The sequence below is a fragment of the Dermacentor silvarum genome, chromosome 10 (genome assembly GCF_013339745.2).
Source record: "Dermacentor silvarum isolate Dsil-2018 chromosome 10, BIME_Dsil_1.4, whole genome shotgun sequence".
Classification (NCBI taxonomy): Eukaryota; Metazoa; Arthropoda; class Arachnida; order Ixodida; family Ixodidae; genus Dermacentor; species Dermacentor silvarum.
In genome coordinates, this window is record NC_051163.1 from 101652916 (window position 1) to 101678492 (window position 25577).

Sequence of the window (25577 nt, forward strand, 5' to 3'; positions counted from 1 at the left end):
TCTATTTACCGACCTGTCAGCACTCCTTGTCGTACCCTGATGAAGAGGGTGCTGAAAGTTACATTATACCAGCATTGGACCACCCACCTTTAAATGTTTCTCTACTGTTATCGTTTCGAAGATCCAAACTGGTGGGTACTGGTACAAGAAGGTATGCAATGCCACAAGAAAGTTCATTTATATCTCCTGCCTGCTAAATTGTAACTATTATCGTTTTATTGCGATAGCAATTATATGGACACTCGAAGTGAATTTCTGCCGTCGGCGTTGCCGTTGCCGTGAGGTTCCGTATGAAGTCCAACGGCAATGAAATCGTCGCTGCGTGCCATATGCTGTATGTGCGAGTGAAAGTGCGCGAGGGTTGAGCGCTTTCACGGGGAGCGAACGCACGGCGGAGAGCAACCACAACTTTTTCCGTCGTGCGAAAGGCTGTGAGGGGACGGGAGGGAGGGGAGGCGACGTTTAACTGCGGCACCAAATGCGTATTTATATAAAAATGTTGTGAGCCGAGAAGGTGGTAAAGACTTCCGACGCTGCTCGGCGAGTGTCCCGTTGTGACCTAGTTGAAAACCTCCGAGCGACCGCCAGAGGCACCGGCAACAGTCACCAACGCCGTGCGCATTTGGTACGAACGTGGGCAAAACACCGACGGCGTCGACAAAAGTTCTGCGCGCTGCTGGTGCTGCTACATGTCCAGGCTTACACAGCTGATAAAACTACTATCCTTACTCCGTATAGCTCCCTACTAATTTGCTATCGCAATTCATGCTTCGCCTTTCGGGTGAAACTGCGACATTTTTGATTAGTTGCCTTTAATTTTGGTAGTTTCCTTTATTAAAACACAATAATGACATCATCCGCATATCTGACTGTTCAGTCATGCTGCCTATTTTATGCTCTGCTTCATTTCATTGATTAAGCTTTAGAGGGATGCGAAAGAGAAACGCCAGATCAGTTAAGATGCTTAAAGTATTCTTTCTAAACTTGGGGGGTTGATTACTAGAAGAGAAAATGAAGGCCAGTTGTATTTTCTTTTTATTTCGCAGCAAAATCTCATCACCGGTATGCTGGATGTCCCATATCTCAAAGGTATTTCTCGTACTTGCATTGGTTGTGCCGCAGTAAAAGTTCTTAAAACTTGCAAAGTTCTCTGTCTTTGGTCACTTTTGAGCACAGTGTAGTTGACTTCTGCTGATAACTTGCTTCGAGCAGATAACCTTGAAATCCATGACATCATGGTGCGCTGGTGCGGTAACTTCAAGGTGGCATTACGACCTGTGATTTGTTTTCGTGTCTATTCTGGCTTTTACCAAGCCTTCTCTCATGGTGAGAGTGGCTTTTCATGGTATTGCAGAACCATAATTTACTTATGCAGCCAATCCTATATTTTCTCTTTAGTGTACCTTTAGAAAAGTTCTGACATACCTATTTTTGGCCAAAGCCACTATGCTGGCGTAGTGGCTTTGGCATTGTGCTGCTAAGCCCAAAGGTGCAGAATCCCAGCCCTGATGATGACATTTTGATGGGGGCAAAATGCAGTAAAGCCTGTGTGTCATGCGATGGCCGCACGTTAAAGAAGCCCCAGTGTTCCAAATTAATCCGGAGCCTCCCCCCACTACGGTGTGCCTCATAATCGTGTCGTGGTTTTGGCACAGTAAAACCCCACAATTTAATAGATAATATTTTCAACTATTCACGTTTTGTGTTAATGAACATCCTAGACCTCTAAATCACAGAAAAAATGCTGGCACACCTCAGAGCGGCCTGCGAGATCAATAAATAAATGAATAAATTAATCAATCAATCAATCAATCTGTTTATTTCCGTCTTTCGTGTACACGATACAACGAAAATAGATGGCAAGAGAAAAAACTGCTTTATCGCAGCTTGGCTGAGCTCTTTCCACCCGTACAGCAGCAAATATGCATGCAAGATGTGTACGAGGTGCTTAGATGAGATTCGTTAGGCCACTGGGCAGCGTCTCAGTGAGCTTAAAGAACTTGTGTTATGCAGATCTCATTCGCATTCATATATTCATGGCGCCACCAGGAGTCGACTGCGACTCGACGGTACACAACCACAACAACGCCGTTAAAGTATATTGAATAACTAATGCATTTTTGCCTGCACCATTCCTCCTTAGTGCGTATGCATGATAGTTTTAGGTTATCATCATTGTAATTTCTGTGTGAGTGAGTTCATCCTGGCCATTTGTGATGTGCGAAAGTTCCGGTACAGTGATGTGAGCGCACTCTTGGTGAGCATGGCGTGCTTTTTGCTTTTACAGCTTGCAAGCTGCGGTGCAAGTTGGCTCGAAAAAGTGGACAATGCATGTTCTGCGCATAGTGTTTGCAGTAGCCCATTTTGTTTGTCAACTTTGTGGCTGTGCTCGTGCTTCAAGACTTCACCTCCCTGTGGACATTGTGATCTGCTGTACGAACATTGTGGAGTGACAGCTTTGCCACACTGCAGGAGAACCTCTTAACCGAGTTCAACCTTTCAAGCAAATGTTTCTTGTGTTTTGTGATGCGACCAAGTTTTGTAGGCCTGCGAGTGTTCATATACTAGTATTTCTAATCTCTTTGATGTGTCTGTGTTGGGTAATGAGTACTACACTTCGTTTCATACTAAGCAGGCAATGTTGTGAAAGCTATAAAAATATGGCGAATCCTTCTGAGAAGCTCATATTGAGAAGCTGATATTGGTTTTCTTGTAGCTTTGGCTACTTCCAGCAGATAAGAAATTTTCCCTTTCATGGAAGTGGTACGTTCATAGAAGGCTCACTCTGTGCATTTTGCAGTGCAGTTGCATTTGTATTTGATCTGCGATTTTTTCTACAGCATAACATCATCACACATTACAACTGCACTTCAAAACATTGCTGTGTGTAGCTTTTTGGACATGCCTGAGTATTTGATGGGTAGTATGTGCTTCCTGCACAGACAATATAGGAACGTTTTTTTTTCTTTTTCTTTCTTTCTTTTCTTTTTTTCTTTTTTTATGCTGTGGGCTTGAGGTAGCACTTGGCAACTGCAGCCATTCATAATTAGTTTTACACCTTGTGCCCAGTCTTCTTTTAGAGGTTCCATAGGGCAGTGTGCTTGCCTGCGAATTGTTCATTGTGATGTTTGTGATTTGTTTTTTTTTTCTTACTGTGTTGCACTTATATAGACAGTTACTAGAATTCTTTTATATTGTGCCTCTTAAACTACAGCATATGCACTGATGGTTTTTATTCTGAACAAAGAAAAAAAAACGAAGATTTTGTGCTTATGGCCACTCTACCTTGTTCTTGCTCAGATTTCGCACCAAAATTGCATTTCTTGGCCTGCATCACTCAGTAATATAGTTAGCATTCTTGTTTGCCTGGCTTGTCCTGATGTTTAAGTAAGGAAATCAGTCTTAGTCATTTTATCAGCTTTTTCAGTTCACATGCAACGGTCACTTTTAAATGTTTTGCTTGACGAACCAGGGAAGCAGCGATAACGAGGGCTTGGAATTGAATGATGAGAAGGAAAAAAAAAAGTGATTGTGTGGCAAAATCTGAGCAATAACAAAATCTCAGTAAGTGCAGAACCTTCTTTTGTAAGGTGGTCAGAATAAAAATGTTGGTCACTGCATGTTTACGCAAGCGTCATGCATGCTGAACACACCTGTACTTGTGGACAACTTTCCATGGTAATGAAAACAGAAGCTGTGGGGTAGGAGTTCCTGCACACAAGTCGGATTACCATCACCCTAAAACAAAATCTTGCACCCTTCGGGGCCTATGTTGTCCCTAAATAATCGTCATCCTGTCTGCCTTTCCTTTCAGCCTTTCATAAATTTAACAAAAACAAACAACAGAACAGAACAAAAGAAGGCAATGAATTGCGATCCACTGCATTTCAGCCTTGTTATAATGAAATTGCTTCTCACACGGAAATAATCTTTTATTGTTCCAGACATGTAATACATCACATGGCTGAGGAGATGGTAAAAAAAAGCCACTGCATTATGGCTTGACAAAGCTCCCATCTCGCGCAGGTACATCAAGCAGTTGCATGCCAACGGATGATCAATTCGTCAAGAATATTGCAAACAGTACTTTCAACGAATACTATAACATAACTGAAATCTAAAACTATACATTACCACTACAACTATTGGAACTGCAGAAAGAAATCACAAAAATATTTTCTTAAGGGTTTTATAAGAGATGTTCTTGATAGACAAATAATTTAAATTATATCTTTGTTTTATCTGATATTTGTTAAAAGTAATGTTGATAGGGTAAAAAAAAGCTAGTGAATTTTAGATTTTCTTTATTATAGCTGATAATTCGTTGTATTTGTGTTCCTTATATTGAGGTTCTACTGCAGACAATTTTCTTTCACTTCTAGCTCTCTTGAGCCAGATTGTTACAAGCTTTAATGTTCCATGTCATTTCGCTCCTCTGCCTTGCAACCAGTCGTTTTAATGAGCTTGCAGCATTGCGAAACCAACACACAGCGAAGCTAAGAAAAGCACAGAGGGAATTAAATCTGAAAAAACTGGATTGTAGTAAGAATTTTTAATGAGGATTAAATTTGCGATTAGCTTTTTGATGCTTAATAAAAGAAATGAAAGCGACAGAAAAAAAAATGTAAGCCCCATTCCACTCTGTGAAGTGGATTACCAGTGAAGCTGTATATTGGTGCGGCCTCGTGAGTATCACTTCGTATGTAATACAGAGTTTGACACACTATGTTTTTGTGCATGTTTATTTAGCCATAGTAGGTTTCACTCACAAACACACATGCACATGTGCTAAAGCTAGCTCGGGGAGTGTTTGCTTTTTATTAAGAATAAGAAGCTTATCACAAGTTTGGCTGTCACATTATATTACTTCTACTGTTCAATCTAAAGAAAAAAAGTTATTTCCCCCTCTTTTTTATTTTGCTTCATTGTCTTCTGGCTTTGTATGGTTGTTATGAAATGAAGTTATGGTTATGAAAATGAAGAAGACGTGCCACATGTTCTGCAGATGATGCACATCTTCTTCATCACAGTTACAAAGTATTGAGCCCCACGGTTTTATATATTTCTTGATTCATTGATTTCTAATTTCTTTACAGACCTCGTATGAGACATTGGATTCTCATTCCTAACTGGCCTGCAAACACCAAAATTTGTAATTTAATCTTGAATAATGAGAGAGAGAATGAACTTTATTGAGCAAACCCCGATTCAGGTTCACCTGCTTTGTATTAGTTGTCTGCCAAGCTGAGCTGTGTGATCAGCTCAGTCGTGGCTTGTATGTATTTGGGGGAGGAGTCTGTTAGCCACTTCTCAAGTGTTGTAAGCCGACGGGTCGGGTGGTTAGGCGGGAGAAAGTGAAAGCTGTTTGGCAGCGCTCTTTTGGTTGGACGCCAAGTCATTACTGGAATGGCTTCAATTGTGAAGGGAGCCGAAGAGATGCTGCGATATTCCTACCTGATATTGATTTGGGTGGGCATGCGGCTTCATACAGAATGCAAATAGCAATGAATATATTTTTTTCTAAGCACCGTGCTAATGACAATAATGAGAGCCTGTGTTATGTACAAACGGCAGTCGAATTTAAGACCACACACGTGGGAGTACCGTCACACACACATGCTTCTGTCTGGTACCTTTGAAAGCGCTTCCATGAAAAGTTGTTCACAAATTCAGGAGCGAGCAAGAATACTCTATCAACCAATCTTTTGTGAGAAACAAGCATTTAGTATGAAGTTACCTCTATTGTCAACTATATTGTTGCTTTGTTTGCCTTTATGGCAGTTGTTGCTACATGATTCTCTTTACAAGATTACCTGTGCCACTAACCTAATTGTACAGCTTTGAGTATCTGGCTGGTTTTCTATATGGCCTAAAGGGAACTGGGTGTAGTACCTTGGAACCTGTTCTTTAACATTACATGCAAAAACTTACGCGTAAAATCTTTTCTATGTAGCTGACAAGGACCAGTTTATGCAGAGGCCTCTCTTATTTCTAATGCATTTATTGCAGATGGCAGCGAGCTTCAGTCCCTGAAGGAAATGACCTTCAACCTACCGTCGTCACGTCACACGACCACCTACATACGCAGCCGCATGGCCACAACGGCAGTCCGCGCACCTGAGACGTTGAGGCGCATCAACAGCCCCTTCAGGCGCGAGCTCCAGCGCATCAGGTCGGCGGCTCGCTACAGCCCCGCGCCGGTGTCATCCAGCGGAGGAGTGGTCGTGCCGGAGCGTGCCATGGCTGCGTCCGTGTTGAAGCCTTTCCATTGCCACCTGTGCCCAAAGAGGTTTGCCCGCAAGCACGTGCTCGAGAACCACATCCGGACGCACACAGGCGAGCGGCCATTCAAATGTCCATCCTGTCTGAAGGACTTTGCGCGCAAGGACTACCTCAACTACCACGTGCGGACGTGCCGATGCAGGCGTTGACGTGTTGTGCTGGCAGAGAGCAACATTGCACGGCAGCTTCTCTGCAGTGAGGTTTTGGGCTGAGCAGAGAAGTGCACAGTTAACCATAACATTTGTACGATAGCTGTAGCAGGAGGTACTTGAAATTCCACCAGAAGGCATCCCTGGAAAGAGTTAGGCTTTAAATATAAATATAGTGAAAGCATGAATTGCACAGCCTACTGCCTTGTGGATTTTATTGAATGGGATTCGAAAACACTTTGTTCTACATGCTAAATTGTTCAAGCTACCTAGAGGGAGGCTGCATGATGTGAGTTTGAGACTCGTGCGTTAAAAGCCAGGGAGAAAGGCCCTCTCTGGGAGCCTTGGTTGCTGGTGTACTTGTGGACAGTATTTGAAAGCCATAGCGGGGCTTTTTATCTTTAATGCAGATGAATCGGTGAAGATAACCCTCCATAAATGTTGTTTTCTAATGCATTTTCAACTTGGAACACACACATTAGAACTTGGTGCAGGTGATAACTGAAAAATTGTCAGTGTGGCGAAATATGGTGTACTAAGCGCTGTGTGAGTTCTACACATTTGCTGCATTTTAGTGTAATTGTGTGCTGGTGAAAACTGCTGTTTTTAATCAGGATTAGTCTGGTGAACTCATCCCAATCGTGCCTGCCTAGCATATTTTACAAGTCGCAGTGCATCGTGCCACTCAAAACAACCTATTGCTGGTGAAAGCTGAAAGGTTGCAAAGACACTAAGCTTTTCAACACCTTTGTGAATAGATATATATATATCTTTTTCTTTTTTATATATTCAGTACACTATTTTAAGTTGATTTAAAGAAAGTGCTCTCGAGATACTTGTGTAGCACACGTGGTACAAGAATCACTACAGGGTTTTGAATGACTGCTGAAACAGCATCTTCGACTTTAAATTTATTTAGTTAAACGTAGGTCCAAGCTCTCTAAACCCTGGGACAAAAAATACAAATGAATTTGAAACCTTCCATTATGGTGCATCTTACAGACTGTAAAGACCGTTAGGATGTAAAGCTATATGGCCTGCTTTGTGGGACCGTGTTGTAGATGTTCATGCCTTAGGAAAATTACTTGCATTTTAAGGGTAGTAACATCATTGTTTCTTGTAAAATGTCCAAGGTCAGTAAAGAAAAATCTAGTGCTGTATTTTGATCTTCATCTCGAACTCTTGGGTGTTCATTTACGTAGTTTTCCTCAGAACACGAATACATTGGCACTTCGTATAAAGCGCGAGACACACGGTGCGATGTTGCGTGTGATCCGTCGTACGACGCGTCGGAGTCCGACTTGCCGCATACGACGATTCGGGACACATGGTACGAACGACGTGCGATGCGTAGCTCCGCCCCCAAACGGCGGCCCTGCATGGACGCTCGGAATACTGCGGAACTTCGCAAAGTGAAAACAAACGTATTTGCACAGTTCTCTAGTTTCGCACAAACGATCACAATAAAAACGCGTCTGTGTGAGCAGCGTAGACGTCTTTCCGCAAAGCCGCGTCTGCAGCTCCGTCGACAGCCGCCGATGGCTAGGAGGTGCCAGGCCTAGCTCGCTGGGCCGTCGAATCCGAGACCGGTGTCGCTTGCGACACGACCGCTTGTAGCTCGTAATAAACCTCTTACGTCGGTCAGCACAACGTGCACACAGTTATGTCGCGCTTAAATTGCGATACATTTGATTTTATCGGCGCAGACGAAAGCGAACGATCAAGCCAGGCGAGCTTGCGATCGCTGGGAGACGGTATATATAGGCCTAGCTCGCTGGCCGTCGGATCCGGGGTCGACAGCCCTTGCGATCCGTCCGCAGCTCATTATAAAGCGTCCATATTCGTCAACACAATCAACGTCTGAACATTTATGTCGCTCATAAGTGGCAATACAATTAGTTTTCCCGACGCCGTTGGTAGCGATGAGAAAACATGCCAGTCAGGCGAGCCGCTTCGCATAGACGACTGCTGCGGCGTCTGCGCTGACCGCTTCCGAATCGATACCACGTCAAAGATTTACTACTTAGCGCAACGTTTTATAACATACACAACTTTGAGTTCACTTCATTCTATAGGTTATTTCGTGTCAGAAACAAAGTGTACCCGATTTTTGTGACGCTGTCAGCGGCAAAGAGGCCATTGCCTCGACCAGGGAGAAACAAAAAAAAAAACATCACCGGGACGATCGAAGCGATTGCTCGCCGGCGCCGCCCCGCCGGCTTTACCACGTCACCGTGACGTACACGCTGGCGGCGCTGTCATTGGCCGCGGCCGTCCGACTGATCACACAGTCGTACGACTATATCCAGCAGGTTGGTCGCATGCGGCAGCGGCGGTCCGCCGCCGCCTGCAGGAGAATATGTTGAAAACTTGTTGAGTGCGGCGGCCGATGCGGCGCGTCGTACGATGAATCGCACGCAAAATCGCATCGTGTGTCTCGCCCTTAACTGCCATGGTGAGTCACTGATTTCTGCTCCCGACCACAAGGTTGCAGGTTTGATTCCCAGCTGTGGTGGGTTTATTTCAATGGGGATGAAATGAAAAAAAAAGAAAAAGAACTAAACGCTCCTGTATGTGCTAGGTGTCCGAAACGTAACTGTGCACAGGAAATGGGGATCCTAAATTTTGAAGTTTTACTTATAGCGGTGCACTGATCACTACAGGAGGCGCTGAGAATGTCCACCGCCGGCTTGAACACATGTCTGCGCACGACGCTTGGGTAATGGCTGTCTGTTGTTACTGCATTGTTCGAGGATTGTTATCGTGCACTCGTTCTTTGAATGCACCCCACAGACGTTATCAGACGAACTACAGGTCTTGTGCTATTATATCGCATGCGAAACTGTGAAGTGATTCACAGTTATTATCATGTTTTTGTTTATTTCCTCCCTACACAGTTAGTTTTTGGACACCCAGTAGACTTAAACGCATGTTAAGGAATGCCCGGTGGTCGAAAATGAATCTGAAGCCCTACACTAGGACGTTTTTCACGGACGTGGTGTCGTTTTGGGTTGCTCAACCCCATGAACCAATCGGGAATCAATCGCTCAATCCCTGCTTCACGTCCCGTGTGGCCTTTGTCCTCCCCCATCTGTTGTCTCTCACGTGCTCTTGGGACAAAGGAACGACAACACAGTAGTGCAAACAATCAAAAGGGCATTTATTGCACCTTTCATACATTATTGCATGCTAGCCGAATTACTACGCCGATGGGCACGTGACAAATCGAGCAAGTCCGACTCACCATGACCAGATCGCGAGCGAATATGTTCGCCCCATGCTGGACACCAACACCTAATCGTTCTCGTGTATGGTCACCTGAACGGTGGCACGTTCGAACCATCGTGTTTGTCCCTTCCGGTGCCCCGCTCCACAGCCTCGCGACATGGTCTCGCAGAGAGCGTATCGGCGCGCGCGCGAAACGTCCGCACCGCTCGCCGACCTCAAACCAAAGAGGAACAGCCTTCCCCCTTTTGTGCCCGTGTAACCCCACCGATCGCCAGTCAGCCTCTAGAGTCTGTAAAGGAGTACGTTTATCTAGGTCAATTACTCACAGGGGACCCTGACCATGAGAAAGAAATTTACAGAAGAATAAAATTGGGTTGGAGTGCAAACGGCAGGCATTGCCAAATCTTGACTGGGAGCTTACCACTGTCATTGAAAAGAAAACTGTACAATCATTGCATTCTACCGGTGCTAGCATATGGGGCAGAAACTTGGAGGTTAACAAAGAAGCTCGAGAACAAGTTAAGGACCGCACAAAGAGTGATGGAACGAAAAATCTTAGGACTAACGTTAAGAGACAGGAAGAGAGCGGTGTGGATCAGAGAACAAACGGGGATAGCCGATATTCCAGTTGACATTAAGTGGAAGAAATGGAGCTGGGCAGGCCATGTAATGCGTAGGATGGATAACCAGTGGACCATTACGGTTACAGAATGGATACCAAGATAAGGAAAGCGCAGTCGAGGTCGGCAGAAAACCAGATGGGATGATGAAGTTAGGAAATTTGCAGGCGCAAGTTGGAATACGCTAGCGCAAGACAGGGGTAATTGGAGATCGCAGGGAGAGGCCTTCGTCCTGCAGTGGACATAAAATATAGGCTGATGATGATGATGATGAACCCCACCGTTATGTGGCATTAGCAGCACAACACTCGCGCCATCTCTCGCAATATGCAGCAACCACACCGACCGCCGCCTCTGAAAGCCACACAGCGAAGCCGGATTAGAGGAGATGGGAGCCATGCGGGGAAAACAACATCAGGGGACGTGTGAGAGTCTCGTATCCCCACAAGGGTGAAACAGCAAAACATTACAGTAAACTCAAACAGTTCTATTAGGGTACCATGGAGTTTTGTGGAAAATTACCTTTAGATAAATCCGGTGCCACTGTCTGTGCGAGTTTCTTAATATGTGCTGTGACCCTGTGGAATTGCTGGGATATAGGTTTTGGCATACCTTGAGTGTGGCTTAGGCTTAAAAAATTTCCAAGAGTGTGGAAATAGAGCTCCCTTGAAATTAAGTCATCACAGCAAGGTGTTTGTTTTCTTGTAATGAGTCTTTTATTTATGTTTACTCACATGTAATGCAGTAAAATCTCGTTAATGTTATTCTCGTTAATTCAGAAAATCGAGTAATTCGGAAATGTCCTGTTGTCCTGATGTTTGTACACAATATTTAATGACATCAGACTCTCGGTAGTTTGGAGGTATTTGGCCATCCACCAGTTAATTTGGACAAGCTTGAAGTATGCAGCGTGCTGCATATATACGATGAAAAGGGCAATAGCTGTGCTAGTGTCCAACCAAAATGGAGTGGTGCAGTCTGCACCGCCATTATCATCAGTGGGAACCATGAAGGAGTGGCAGTAACACTCTGCGCATTTTTCCTTTTGTCTAGATCTATGCATGACGCCACATTGGCTGTGTGCCTTCAGGAGTAGACATTCATGGTGCTATTATTATTGCGATAGCAATTATATGGACACTTCAACGGGATTTCTGCCGTCGCCGTCGCCATGAGGTTCCGTATAGATTCCAAGGGCGATAAAATCGTCGCCGCGCGCCGTATGCGCGAGTAAAAGCGCGCGGGGGACGCGCGCTATCACGGAGAGCCAACGCACGGCGGAAAGCAAACGCGATTGTCGCCCAAAAGGCCGTGGGGGTATGGGGGGGGGAGGCGGGGCGACGCTGTGCTACGGCACCAAATGCTTATCTTGCAACCCAGCGCAAGGAGAACTGGCAACGCAATCTTCCACACGAAAGCAAAAAAAAAAAAAAAAAGCGGGGAGGCAGCGCGGGAGGGACGGGGGGAGCAGCTTCTACTCTGCCAACAAATACGCTTGCACTGGCTGTGGTGGGTTGTCCCGCACCGTCTCTTTATCTCCACCACGGCCGGGCTCGACTGGCACGCGCACTCGCTTCTTAAGAAGCGAGCGAGCGTGCGCGCCAGTCGAGCCCGGCCGTGTCTCCACACGGCTCTGACCTTTATGCGCTGTCCATTCGCCGCTCAGTTTCCGTTGAAGCGATAGACCGCACGATTCTTCGCCCGCTGCAGCGGCCTCGCCAGCGTTTTGACAGTCGTCTGCGGTCATTCAGTGTGATCTATTCATGTTTGCTTGTGCGCGATGGCACCACGCTTGTCAATTCAGTTAGAAAGCGAATGTGTCCAAGTTTATGCGGCCGATAAAACTACTCTACTATCCCTACTCCGAATAGCTCTCTACCAATTTGCTATCGCAATTGATGCTTCGCCTTTCGGGCGAAACTGCGACATTTTTTTTTTGTGACCACGGATTTGCCTGCAGTGGTTGTGGCAGCAGTGTTTTTGTTTGGATCAGCGCTTGACTCTGTAGAAGCCGCGGTAGATGAGAAGCAATTCTACTGTGGCCACAAGCTCTCCGGCTCCATTACGGCAGACGATTAGTTGTCGGCCAGTTGTCTTTCCTGACAATATAGTAGACATGTGTAAAAGTAGTGAAAGAATGTGTCTGGTTCGGATGTAGACATGATGTCCTTGCTGGCTGCGAGTGCTTATCAGTCATGAGATGACAACTGCAGCTTATATGCTTATTTTTATCGCAATAGCAATTATATAGACACTCCAGGTGGATTTCTGCCGTCGTCGTGAAGTTCCATATGAAGTCCAAGAGCGATAAAAATCATTGCCGCACATCGTATGCTGTATGTGCGAGTGAAAGCGTGTGAGGGTGAGCCAGCGATCACGGCTCAATCTCGTGCATGCCAAGGAGGGGAGCAGAAAGGAAGTGCGCCGTCTTCCAGTCGCGTGCAACGCTCCCGAGGGAGGGTAAGGAGAAGGGGGGGGGGGCGCATTGTACGCCACGTGCTCCCGCTCAGGACGCGGTATCTTGATAGCCATCTTCAGTGGGGACAGAGTCCGCCTTATGCTGTGTTTTTGTGGCTTAGTTCGCGTTGATGCGATAGGCAGTACAAATGTCAATTCACTCACTGCTGCTGCCGCACTTACTCACTCCAGCATTTTGTTAGTGAGTTTTCGCGCTCATCGAGTGAGATGCGTTCATGTTTGCTTGTGCATGCATGACACCATGCTTGTTAATTCAGTTAGTTTGCCTATGTTTACAAGTTTATACGACCGATAAAACTACTATCCTTACTTCATATAGCTGTCCACTAATTTGCTATCGCAATTGATGCTTTGCCTTTGAACATAGGTCTTTAGGCCTAAAAATTACCAAGAAATCAAGCTTTGTAAAATTGCAGTTTCGGATTCTGCATCTATTATTTTCTTGATCTCCCAAGTTTCATATCTCCTGTGTCGATAGTTCAACCATAATATATTAATTTTAGAACTATAGGGTGGGAGATTTGTTTGTTTTCTTCATTTTCGCAAAATACTAATTTTGCAGAGCCAGCAAGACATTTACTGTGATACATCAGTAGCTATCACAGATAGAATTATAATTATTTTCCAGCATGAAGCTAGATGTTTGGAGCACACAACATAGGAAGCACTTTTCAAGGTTTTTTTTTTGTGTAAGTTTTTAAAATTTGTCTTTTGTGTGGCCAAATGCATAAATGCATGGCCATGTTAAAAACAATGGAGTTCAGTGTACTTTAAAGTGAGAAATATTGACCCAATCATAAAAGTGCTTCCTATGTTGTGAGTCATATTTTTGTGTGGCAGTTATTTGTCCATTGCAGTAAGAACAAAAGACATTGTTTTCTTAAATATGTAATGAAATAACGAACGTACAGAAAAAATAACTGCATTTTTAGAATCGGGAAAAGAAACTAAGCAAGCATACCAATATTTATCAAGTTTGGTTCAAAAATGGGTAAGGATAGCTCTAATCACCATGTCCCCCCTTAACTGAAACTGTGACATTTCTTTTTTTTTTTGTGATAAAAACAAAGGTTGCGGATTTCCTTGCTAAATAAAAGCGTAATAATGTTGTAAGCATTTCTTCAGGTTCTGTAAATTCATTTGAATAAATAAGCAAAAGAACAGTAAAAAAGAAATTAGGCTGGTGCTGAGTGAGTGAGGAACTGCTTATTCTGCCTCTAAAATTAGTAATTTGTGAGTGGTACATTTCACAACTTGTGCACTTGTGGCACCCTAGCCCAAGTGCTTTTGTTTTGGTGATAATACTTTATATTATAGTAGAAGCACCTCATTAAATGTTGTTCTAATGCACACTAAACCCCCATGAACGCCAGGCGAATTCCCCACAATGAATGTCAAGATATGCACAGACTGTATTGGAAACATTGCACTCGTGTACAAAAATCTTGGCACATGAATGTCTGCCCCCAATGGAATGGGGCTGCTGTGGCTGGAAATCAAACCTGTTATCTTGTGTTTAACGTCACAAAGCCATAGTCGCCGAGTCACCATGCTCGGCGCTTTAGTAGTGTAATGGCTTCTGCAGCTGCATTTTTCATAGGTTTCAGGGAATCGAGGTGGCTGGTGTGCGGAACGGTCATGGTTTGGAGTGTTAACTTGCAGCATAGCAGAAACAAACGAAAACAAGAAGAGTGAGGGACAGAGAATGCTGTCATGACACACTGTTGCATCTCCATCAGAGACTGCAGCAACAGGGGTAGTAATTGTCGAATCACGAGCAAGGGTTAGCTATCTGGACTGTTGTGTAGTCAAAATGTATTGCAGCATTCGTGGATATATTGTATAATTCATCTTGCCCAATTCTTGAAGGAATTTATTGTGAATTTCTCACATTTTAAATGTTATCTATTTAATCTGGGTAGATACAGTAAGAGATATGCTGAATTCCTTAGTGCTGGGACCAGCATACAGTGGAATTATGCGGTTAACTATGCTACTGCTATGCAGGGTTTCATGTATGAACTGTGAATGTGCCGTAACCACCACCGTGAGGTAGCAGTATGCGGTATGGCATGATGGCTCAAAAAGCACTGCGTCATCTTTGAAGCCATGGCTCGGCATTAGGGTTGGATGTGCAGGCATAAGCTTTTGGCGCAAACAATTTTTTGTCAACTCACACTTATTTTGATATGATAACCGATGCTGTATATATATTTTCAATCACCTAATTGTGATTGGCTGGAAAAACTTGTGATTGGGATCATGTCAGGAGATAGCCCACATGTGCTTGTGTGCAGTGCTGGCTGGGCTTGGCATCTGCGTGTTTTTGAATAAGGTACACAGCCATGCAATTCTGTTCACATAACTAGTGCTGCAGTTCGTTTGTGAGAACACATGCTAAAAAGTTACTTTGTATGTCTTGCTCGATGCACAAGTGATGTGAAATTGAAATGATTTAAGGTACGACGGTGCCTCTGGGTTTCGAAACCTTGTAATAAGTTCTGCACTACTCGGTATTTGATTTGCACACCAGTCTTTATGTGTAGTCATCCTAGGGTTGCATGTACTCCGAGTGCTGGTGACTTTCTGTTTTTTTTTTTTCTAATGAGAGAGCAGTGCGTTGTACATGTGCTTTTTCAGTTTATTACTGGGCATTGAATTTAAGCACTGTAAGTCAATTAAGCACATGTGCAAGATTGAACTCCAAGTGCTTATTGTGGTGGTCTGTGTGTTTTTAATGGGGCTTTTCTGTCAGATCTCATATTTTTGGGTAGATAGCTGAGGTTGTGATGCCAATCTTCCACGAAGTGTGCATATTCATACAGTTTTTTGAGGATGCACATTCTTTGGTCACTGCATTGGGTGAGGTCTGTGTGGGTCGGGGTTTTTCTGGAATAAAGTAGTTGCCCATAAACACTTTCATTGTCTTACATCTGTTCTTGCTCATTTGTTTAGGAGTCTGAAAGCGTAAATCTGAAAGACGCCTATGCAGATTTGTTAGACTTTTGTGCATGGCGTCTCTCATGCTATATATTGCTGGCACTTGGTGGTACACGAGAGATCCTGGCATGCTTTTTTGATGTTATAGGTTTGATAGGCGTTGCCCTGTACTATCAAACAGAGACAATGTTATAGTGGTGCACTTTGGCTCGCATATACAGTGCAGTGCTGCGCCTAGTTTGGTGCCTTCTTTTTTGCAGATTGCTCTCCGCCGAAGTGTGTCTGCGGGGCTTTTAATATTGTTTGCCCAATATGCTCTTTTTAACGGGAAGACCAGGGTCTTTAGGCGATTTTTTCAGCCTATCGAAAACCTTCAGGCTGAAGAATTTCAGAGTATTAGTTAGTGTACTCGGGTGGTAACCTGGGAGTATCCAAGAAGCATGGGAGAGATTAGGGGTTTGGACAGAAACAGTTGTTCAGCACTTTGTAAGGAAAAATCACTTTGATCACATTTGCATCTGGAAGGCTACCTTTGACTGTTCGGTTACTGGGGTCTACCTTTTTGCATCAGTTATCCTGCTAGAAAGGAGGATATCGGTGAGACTGTTCATGCAAAATCGCTCGCAGTCTTCTCTCTTACCCAGGAAAAAGGGCTCGTGTTGTAGCGTAGAATACGCACTGTTATGTGCTGCTCACAGGACTTTACATAGCCCACCATTTTTTCCTGCAATGCTGTAAAGGCCTACGAACTGCTCCTGTAAGTCTTGCTAGTTGGTGATCCATTATGTTTTGTTTCTTTGTGTCTCGTCTTTGTGCGTTGTCCTTAAAAAATTCTACGTTTTTTTTTTCTGCGCAGCAGTTGATCTGGAGCACATAGAATGGTCACAGAGTACTAGCCATGAGGGATACATTGGCCGTGGGGATTTGGTAATTGATTTATTCATGAGGTTTAATGTCCCAAAGCTTGCCTTTGAGGAAGCACCCCTTCTGCATTTTCTGTAGTGAATTAAGGCTTACCATAAGCACTATTTATTACAGGACGAGGAAGGGTGCAGAGGTAGTGAGGGAGATAGAGACTGGAATGTATTATGTAAGAGGTACGATAAGATGGTGGATGATTCCAGTAGATCTCATCAAGCGCTGTCACTTCTGTTATGTGCATTCCACGGCAATCTGCCTGACCAACTCTGTGCAGTGAAGTCTACAGGTCACGTCAACCAACCATGACAGAGAACGAGAAGAAGGGCTCAGCCATTGTATGCCTATGATCGCCCTTCCTACGACACCAACCGAATAGAAGCTTAACAGAAAGATTGGTGGTGCACTATGGGCGATCACCCCCCATCTCTTCTCAGAAGAAACAGCTGGCTCTCATTAGTGATTGGCTGACATGAGCGCTAGCTGTCACTGCACCACACGGAGTTGTTGAGACAAAGTGTAGGCAACTATGGCTTTTTTTCCATATCTTACTTTCTTGCTGTGCCTTTTTTCTCCTATTATGTGAAGCAGCGTATTTTATATAAAGCAAAATTTGTTGGCTGCTTTATGTGACCTGTTTGTGTGATGCAAATGGTTTGGGTTGTGACCACGTTTCTCTGTGTTGCAATGACAGCAGGGAGATCAGAGTGCTTTAATTTGTATGTCCTGTCCCAGAGCTCTGTGTGCAAGTTCAACTTGTACTGTGTGTATGATTTTTTCCATCTGTCCATGCACGCATGTTTGCTTCGGTTAACTGAGTGTTGTAGTCAATGCTGTCTGGAGAGTGTAAAGTTAGCACCTTTCTTTCTTCTTATTGAAGCTATTGCTACAAGCAGGGCAGTGTTGTAAAAACTGTGCTGTAATGTGAGGTTAACAATAGGGTGTGAATAAGTTCACATTCTACTCTCATGGCTCATCCATACCGACAACCCACAGACATCGTGTGACAAAGTTAGTTGCAAAGTGATTGACTGCAAGTACTTGCTAATGACTGCTTTGGTAGAAAAGTGACTGTTTTCGGTCAGTTGCTCGCTTCTCGGCAGTCGCAAACCTACTGAACCAATCGGCAGTGCAGGAACAGGATGTCTGTATATGCTGACACTTAATTTGCATGGTAATGGTGGTCTGAGCAGATGTGAACGGCATCAACCTTGAGACATTTCGGTGTAGTGACCAGCAGGTAGATCTTGCCGGTGTAAACATCGGTCGCCATGTGCTGCTCCTTTATTGCCAGTCATGGTCGGTCGTGCGATCCCTGTCAGTTGCTGGTATGAATGCGCCCTCGGTCTTGTGTTTCAGCATGTTATTCTGGTATGTGGGAGTAAAAACTGTACCAGTACAACAACCGTACGGGCAGCATTATCTCTCCACTTGAAAAAAAAAATGAAAAAAAAAGCTCTTAATTAGTCGTGCTTATTGCTTGTTCAAATGCAGCTTTGGCGTCATACGACACTCGCACCGTAGTACATAATTCAAGCATATAGGTGTCCTAGCTATTTTTGGCCTCTGGTCAGCACTCAAACTTTAAGCAGCAGACGGTGCACTTCTTTTCTGGCCTGGGTAATTTCACACTAGAAGGTTTACACATTGTTTGGTAGCCCCATGTCCCTTTTGTTAAAGTTCAAGTGCTACCCATCAGACAAATCATAATTATTCACTTTTTTGTTGTTGTTTTATTGTGACAGCGTGCCTTTTGGCATAAAGAAACTATAAATACTGAATATGAATATGAAAATAAGAAAATAAAGAATGAATCACTTGAGCTGTGGAAAAGTGAAGCATGGTTTTTTTTATAGCTAAAAGGGGCACCTCTTGATGCATTTGCATAGACATGCCATTTGTTCGCTCAGCTTAACTGAAGGCCAACTCTGAATTAATCAGTGTGCCGCATGAATTTAGTCATCAGCACTTCTGTCGGCGCTAAAGCTGCAGTATATGTCAAGTGCTATAAAGCCCCTGTCATGGTATCGCAGGAATAAAACTGTAATAGCTGGAGAGATGCTGTTAGTTTCTTGGGGATCAGGTATCAGTGAGGTTACAACTTTCAAATTTTATTTAGTAAGTAACATCTTGGTAGTCGTCTGCTGTGTGTGCTTGAGATTAGTCCTAGCAAGGGAAAAGTTTGACAACTCATAAAGCCACCTTCTCTCTCAGCATGGCAGCAGCAGGTTCTGGCAGCCTCTTCAACAGACCCTTGGGGCACCAGTGGCACTGGCTATGGCTCTGGCTTCGACCCTGTGCTGCCACCGACTGCCGACAGTGGCTCACATGAGCCTCAGGACAGTGGGTCCAAAGCGGGCCGCCTGCAGTGCCAGTACTGCTCGAAGCGGTTTGCTTTCCGCAGCCAACTGGTCCCGCACCAGCGAATTCACACGGGCGAAAAGCCTTTCAAGTGCCCCTACTGCGGCAAGTGCTTTGCCTGGAAGCACAGCATGGGGCTGCACATGCGGATTCACATGGGTGAGCTGGCATTTCTTTAGTCTGTGGGCAGAGGGTGTACCATTTGCATACCAGACGCGTAACGTGCCGGTCGCTGAAGTTTTAATGCGTTAACTTTCTTTGTGTCCTTCGTGCACTTTTCAGGGGCTGTCTATCTGTCTATCTATGTATGTTTGTTTTTATGTTTGTATGTTTGTGTCTATGTATGTTTGTATCTAACCATTTTCCCGCTACCTGGGTCACTAAGTGTCAGTGGTCGAATGGGTAGCGCATCGGGTTGCTGTGCTGAGTTAACAGGGTTCAGATCTAACCGTAGGATCAACTGGGGTCACTGAGTATGTGGAAATGTGAACATACTTGCCGCACTTCAATGAACCTCTTTCATAGATGTGGGACTGGGTAGGTACAACAAGTGAAAAGAAACTCTTTGACGCCGACTAGGAGGTACTTGGTACTTGGAGAGTACCGTATTTACTCAATTCTTACATGCCCTCGATTCTAGTAATGCGCACCCGTTTCCCGCGAGCAAAGAAAAAAAGAAGTATTTTACAGTACCCCGCGCACCTCATGCTTTCATACAGGAATACAACTTTCTTTCATTTGGAAAAACAAAGGTTTACTGCCAATGCGCAAAGGTTGCGATGAACAAAAAAAGTTGCAGTTTCACCCGAAAGGCGAAGCATTGATTGCGATAGCAAATTAGGAGACCACTATGCGAAGTAAGGATGGTAGTTTCATTGGCCATATAAACTTGTTAACATTCGCTTAAAACTAAAATAAGCATGCCGTCACGCGCACTGAAGCAAACATGAACACATCTCACTTAATGACCGCAGAAACTCACTGTCAAAATGCTGGAGTGAGGAAGCGCGGCAGCAGCAGCGAGCGAATTGACCTTCGTGCTGGCTCTCGCTTCAACGCAAACCATAAGCGGCGAAAACAGTGCGTGGCGGACTCTGCCGCCGCGGCAGATTGCTTTCAAAATACGGCCAAGGCCATCGTATTGCTTAAGTGGATTGTCGCAGAATACGTCCTACTTCGGTCTACTGAAACCCTTCCACGTTGCTTTGCTGGCGAAAATCCTCTGCGTCTATTTGCGCCAGTCCCGCACCCAAGTTTTGGGTACTCCGAACACACTTTAATTTTAAATGCGGCATCATGAAGAACTTGGCACTTCGTGCTGATACAGCAAACACAGAAAACGGGAAGACATTCGGTAGACTAATGCCTAAGCACACATCGAGTTTCATACAATAATTACTAGATGGAAGTGTGGCACTAGTGTCTACGGGAGCTGCGATCAGGGTGTTTCAGCCAGCACTGAAATTATGGGAAGTACATAGATTTGCCTAAACTTTGTTCTTCTGGCTTCAAATGGCTTCATGACTTTGTAAACTCATCATTTTCAACAAAGTACTGCGTAATAAATAATTAGATAAACATTATAAAAACTGTCTGGTGGCAGGATTCGAACAGAGGACCTCTAGTATGGACGCCCGATATTGAAACCATTGCGCCATGGACGCGTGCATCGACAAGCAGCATAGAACGTCCTTATTAATTTCCCGCAGGCAAGTCAGCACGTTAAGACGCTTTGCGCATTTCTATTTGGCCACCTTGATAGGCCGAACCGCTGAAATTAGCAGCAATTGTGTGTGTTCGCAGAGTATTCTGCAGTTAGAAAAGTGTACATTGCTCAGAAATTTAGGATAAAGCGTTTAGTAAACAAAGCCACAAGAGCATCTGAATCCACAAGCACTAAGATCAGACAAATCCATGTACTTCCCATCATTCCCATGGTAGCTGAACGATCGCAGCACCAGGGTTCCCTCTAGTAACTATTGCATGAAACTCTATGTAAGCACACGCTGTACAACACATGGAGGAAGCTACGCCGCGAAGTGCATACGAGGCGGCCATATTGAAACCCCGATGGAGATATGGTAACGCAGATTTAGGGTCGTGCTTGATTCTAGCGTGCGGAAAATTTTTGGACCCATTTTATTAGAAGCAAAGTGCATGTTAGATTCGAGTAAATACTGGAGAAACTTGTTACTTGAATCCAGAGTTCCATTGCACTGCGTCACCTGCAGTGGCCCATGTGTGGCAAAGTGCACAGCGTGGCAAAGTGAGTTTCCTGTTGACTAATCGCTTGTTGTAGAACCATGGGTGCATTGCTACTGTTACCTGTGCGGCACTCTGTGTGCATGCGTGCTGTTACCTTGTTGCCTGCCAAATTTTGCAGAGATATTTGTTGCTTTTAAATGCATAAAATTTTTATTACTGGTCATTATAGCAGCTGTTAAACAATCCGATTTTGTGAATCGGTATGTTTTTACTGAATTTACATTTGCAATAATATACTGAGAAGAAAAGCTGTGAACAAGTGCCTCACATTTGTGGGCATTAAGTGTATCACTGAGAGAAAATCTGATGTAAAGCTTTGCTCATGTGTTTTCATTTCTTACCTGGCATGATTCCGCCTGTGTCATGGCATACTTCAGCTGCATGCTATATAGTATTATGTGCACTCTACGATCAGGCTAACATCTGTAGCTACAATTGAAACTTTCATTTGTGTTGACTACACACTAAACCACCTAATTCGGCGACTGGTGGCAGCAGTGACTCAAACATAGTAAGTGAGGAACACCAGCACACCTTTGTTTTATGCTGGAACTCTGCTTAAAACAACTGCCGTATGATTCAAGGAATGGTTGTAAATCTAGTAGCAGACTGGCTCCCATGCGCGAAGTATTTCATATTGATTTGTACTTGGGTTAGCTTGGTGCCCACAATCACCATCAAATCGAATATGCCACTGCTACTCCGCTCAAACGACACGCTGTCACCGCCTTTAACGCCGCTGGTAGAGTTGCGAGTGGTAACTTTGGCAAGGCAAGACTTTTTTTCACTCTTAGAAATTAGCTTATTGTGTTTCCTGGTGGCAGTCGCAATTGAAAAATGTGCTGATACTGCTTCAAGTGGCAACAACAGTAAAAACATACGTTTCGACTTCTTAATATAGCTGAAAGGGTTTGTGTCAAATTCGTTTCTAGACTTGACCGCTGTACGGGACGCACATTTTGCGTCAACAGCCAGGGAAGGGAGAAAAGGAGGAGAGTGCCTTGGAAAGCCAAGAAGAGAGGAGGGGAACCGAGGCAGAGAGCATGGCGCAATACTGGGCGCAATACTGGGCGCATTTTATCACTGGGGCATAACTTCGCCGTGCTAAATGCAGCACAAGATAGGAGAGTTGGTGCTCCTGTCCATTTTACTCCGTGGTCACCACTGAGGCCTGGCTCATAACGAAATCATGGTTTTGGCACGTAAAACCTCAGAATTTAATTACAGTAAAACCCTGTTAACTCAAACTTGCAAAAAAAACGGGTAATTTTTGAGATAATCAGAGTTTCAGGATAAGCGAATCATGAAAATATAAGCTCCTGTCCGCGCATAGACCACATAAATCTTTTAGAAATAGGCAGCAGTAGCTGCTGAAATTCTCGCAAGAACTCAATATAACAGGAACAGCATTTTAGGTAAATCACTTTTGCGAGATATTATGCAACTCGGCACCCGTCAAGTTGGGCGTCTACATGGAACAGCGATCCTTGCACACAGGCAAGCAAATGGTGTTGCATGTAGACATCGACATCTCCAAAGCCTAGTGACGTGAAATGTTCTGAAAGTCACTCCAACGTCTGCAATTTGCACTGTTTAAACACCGGCATCCTCGTGCAATTCTTGCATTACAGTGGCATCCCGGTTCAGTGGAACCCAGCATACCATGGCAGTACAGTGTAACCCAGCGTAGCACAAAGTATGGAAGCCTTTGCGTAGCGAATTTTTCCAGATATTTTCGCAGTTGAGATTTAGAGATATCCAGGGTGTAGTGCACCAGCATTTTGAGATAAGAGGTGAAAAATGCATAGAGTTGACACCAAGCTAGGAAAAAGAATTCAACTTAACCAATATTTTGAGATATGAGAGTTCGAGTTAGCGAGGGTTTACTGTGATTTTTCTCCTTAGATGGTATGCAAGGAGTATAAACAGACACTGTTCCAAATTGACCTATGAGCTGGTCTTGAAGTGCATTTCTGGTCTTCATGTGTGCTTGAATGTCGAAGTTGGAATTGGGTTAGAGTGCATCTTGCAAGCGCTCTCTAGACATGTATTGCAGTTTACCATTACCCATTACTAGAAAAGTACAGTGTAGGGCGCTTATAACGTAAGTCGCGGGAGTTGTGAAAGTCCGCTGCTATAAGCGGTACCGCGTTATAACCAAAGCATGTTTTTTTCGGCTTTTGCTGATGCCAAATGGGCTACCCACCTTTAAAACAATTTATTACATATTTCACCCACACACACATGCAACACAATCGCAACACAGCACAGAAACCAAGTTCCCCTAACAAGTGCGTCGTCAGCGGAAGAATGCTATTATTTTCGTCTGGAGACTGGTCTCCACGCACACACCCACGCTCCCACTCCTGAAAAAAAAAAATAAAAAAAAATAAAGGAGTGCGCCACCGTTCTCCCCCGCACTCCGCACACCCTGCTTGGACGCTGCTATCTAGTTCACTCTAGACGCTGCTGTAGTGATGAAAACACGCGCCCTCCTTTCTCCAAAGTCTCCCACCCTTCTCCTTTTTGTTTCGCTTTTCGCCGCTGGTCTTCACGTGCGCGCCCACGCTCCCACTGCTGACAAAAAAAAAGGAAAAAAATGCTGTATGCTGCTGTGTGCTGTATGTGCGAGTGAAAGCGCGCTAGGGACGCGTGCTTTCACGGAGAGCGAACGTACGGCAGATAGCAAACGCGACAACTCTCATCGTGTGGAAGGCCATAGAAAGATGGGAGGGAGGGAGGGGAAGCGACGTTCAGCTGCGGCACTCAATGTGTATCTTGCGACCGGGCGCAAGGGGAACTGGCGACCCAATCTCCCACACGAAAGGAAGACAGCGCGAAGGCAGCGCGGGAGGGAAGGGGCGCGGCTTTCTCTGCAAGCCACTGCGTACTTTGCGCGGCTGTGGGCTGTCGCGTGCACCCTATCTTGAAAGCGATCTCCAGAAGGCTCTGACCTTCGTATGCGCTATGCTTTCGCCCTCAGTTTCCGTTGAAGCGATAGACCACACGAACCTTCGGTCGCTGCTCCTGCCGCGTTTGCTCATGCCTGCGTTTTTACAGTGCTTGTCTGCGGTCGTCGAGTGCGATCTGTTCATGTTTGCTTGTGTGCGCTGACACTATGCTTGTTAATTCAGTTACAGTGAAAGCTCGATGATACGAATCTCACGGGGTCACGAAAAATATTCGTATTAGCCGAAATTCGTATCATCGAAACACAATTAAAACTACAGTCGAATCTCGATAATTCGAACTCGAAGGGGCCCGAAAATTTGTCCGAATTAAAAGGACGTATTTTTGAAGTATTCGTGCACCATAGCACGATGCACGAACGGTGTGAGTTGTGAAATATCGCGGCGCGCAAGCGCATAGCAAGCGCGGGCCACGAAACTGCCCACGCCGGCTAACGGTCGCTTCCTGATAACGGCAGAAAACGAAGCTTCAGGGAGCGGGCGGCGCCGGAACACGGGTGCACGCGGAGACCGTCCAAGGTGAGGGAGGAGGGCGGCAGGGAAGCGGATTTGGCCGCGTCAACTCCGCCGCTTCGGTGGCTCCCCTCACCCTCCCTCTCAACTCCCTCGTAGCTCTCTCACCTTCGACTCCGTGCGCACATCTCCGTGCGCGCCCGCCGCCGTGCTGGTGCCAGCCTATTTTAGCCGCTCCCTGAAGTTTAGTTTTCTGCCGTTATCGGGAAGCGAGCGTTTGCGGGCGTGAGCAGTTTTGTTGGCCGGACTGCGCCTCCGCCACTGCTTCCCTCTGCGCTGCTGCCGCAGCGTGCAAGGTCAACATGTGACTAGAAAATAGAGAAGGGTTCACTGCCATTTTATCCGCTTGGCTGAGACGTCGGCACTAGTGTGTGCTAGAATACGGTTGTCTAGAACACTCTAGTCGGCACGTACACGCTTGTTCCGGCGCGATGCAGAAACGACGACCTTGCAATTTGAGAGAGGGTGAAATTTCCGCCGCGGGTTTTTTTTTTTTTTTTTCCGTTCCTTCGCGTGCGGCATTGAGGGGTCTCTCCTGAGCTTTTGCTCTATGGCGGTGTCGGAGCAATGCCGGTAGGAGGCGCGGCCGCGTGATTTGGCGCGCTGCTAAGAGCATTGTCGGTGCGCGGTATGTTCGAAATAAGCGTGTTCGAAATAAACGAGATTCGACTGTAGCTAAATTAAAGAGTCAGAGGTGAACTCACTCAGGCACATGTACGTAAAAAGCATTTATTTCTTGAAGAAAAAGTCTCTAATGTCCTTCTATCTCGGTAGACATAGCTCGCTGCGACTAGGTAAAATGGCGCAAACACAAAGAGCGCGGCCCGAAGCACAGCAGCCACTCCGTCCGATGG

General features: G+C 45.1%; 1 protein-coding gene across 1 annotated transcript in view; it reads left to right on the forward strand.

Moving 5' to 3' along the window:
- Nucleotides 1-454: 454 nt before the first annotated feature.
- The window catches only part of LOC119431721 (zinc finger protein Xfin), a 33210-nt gene continuing 8087 nt past the window's right edge, over nucleotides 455-25577 (forward strand). Inside the window, exons 1-3 of the mRNA XM_049658008.1 lie at nucleotides 455-6420; nucleotides 16554-16624; nucleotides 18814-19135. Of these exons, the coding sequence (XP_049513965.1) occupies nucleotides 6039-6420; nucleotides 16554-16624; nucleotides 18814-19135 (775 nt within the window). The 5' untranslated portion in view covers nucleotides 455-6038. The remainder of the gene's footprint in view (nucleotides 6421-16553; nucleotides 16625-18813; nucleotides 19136-25577) is intronic.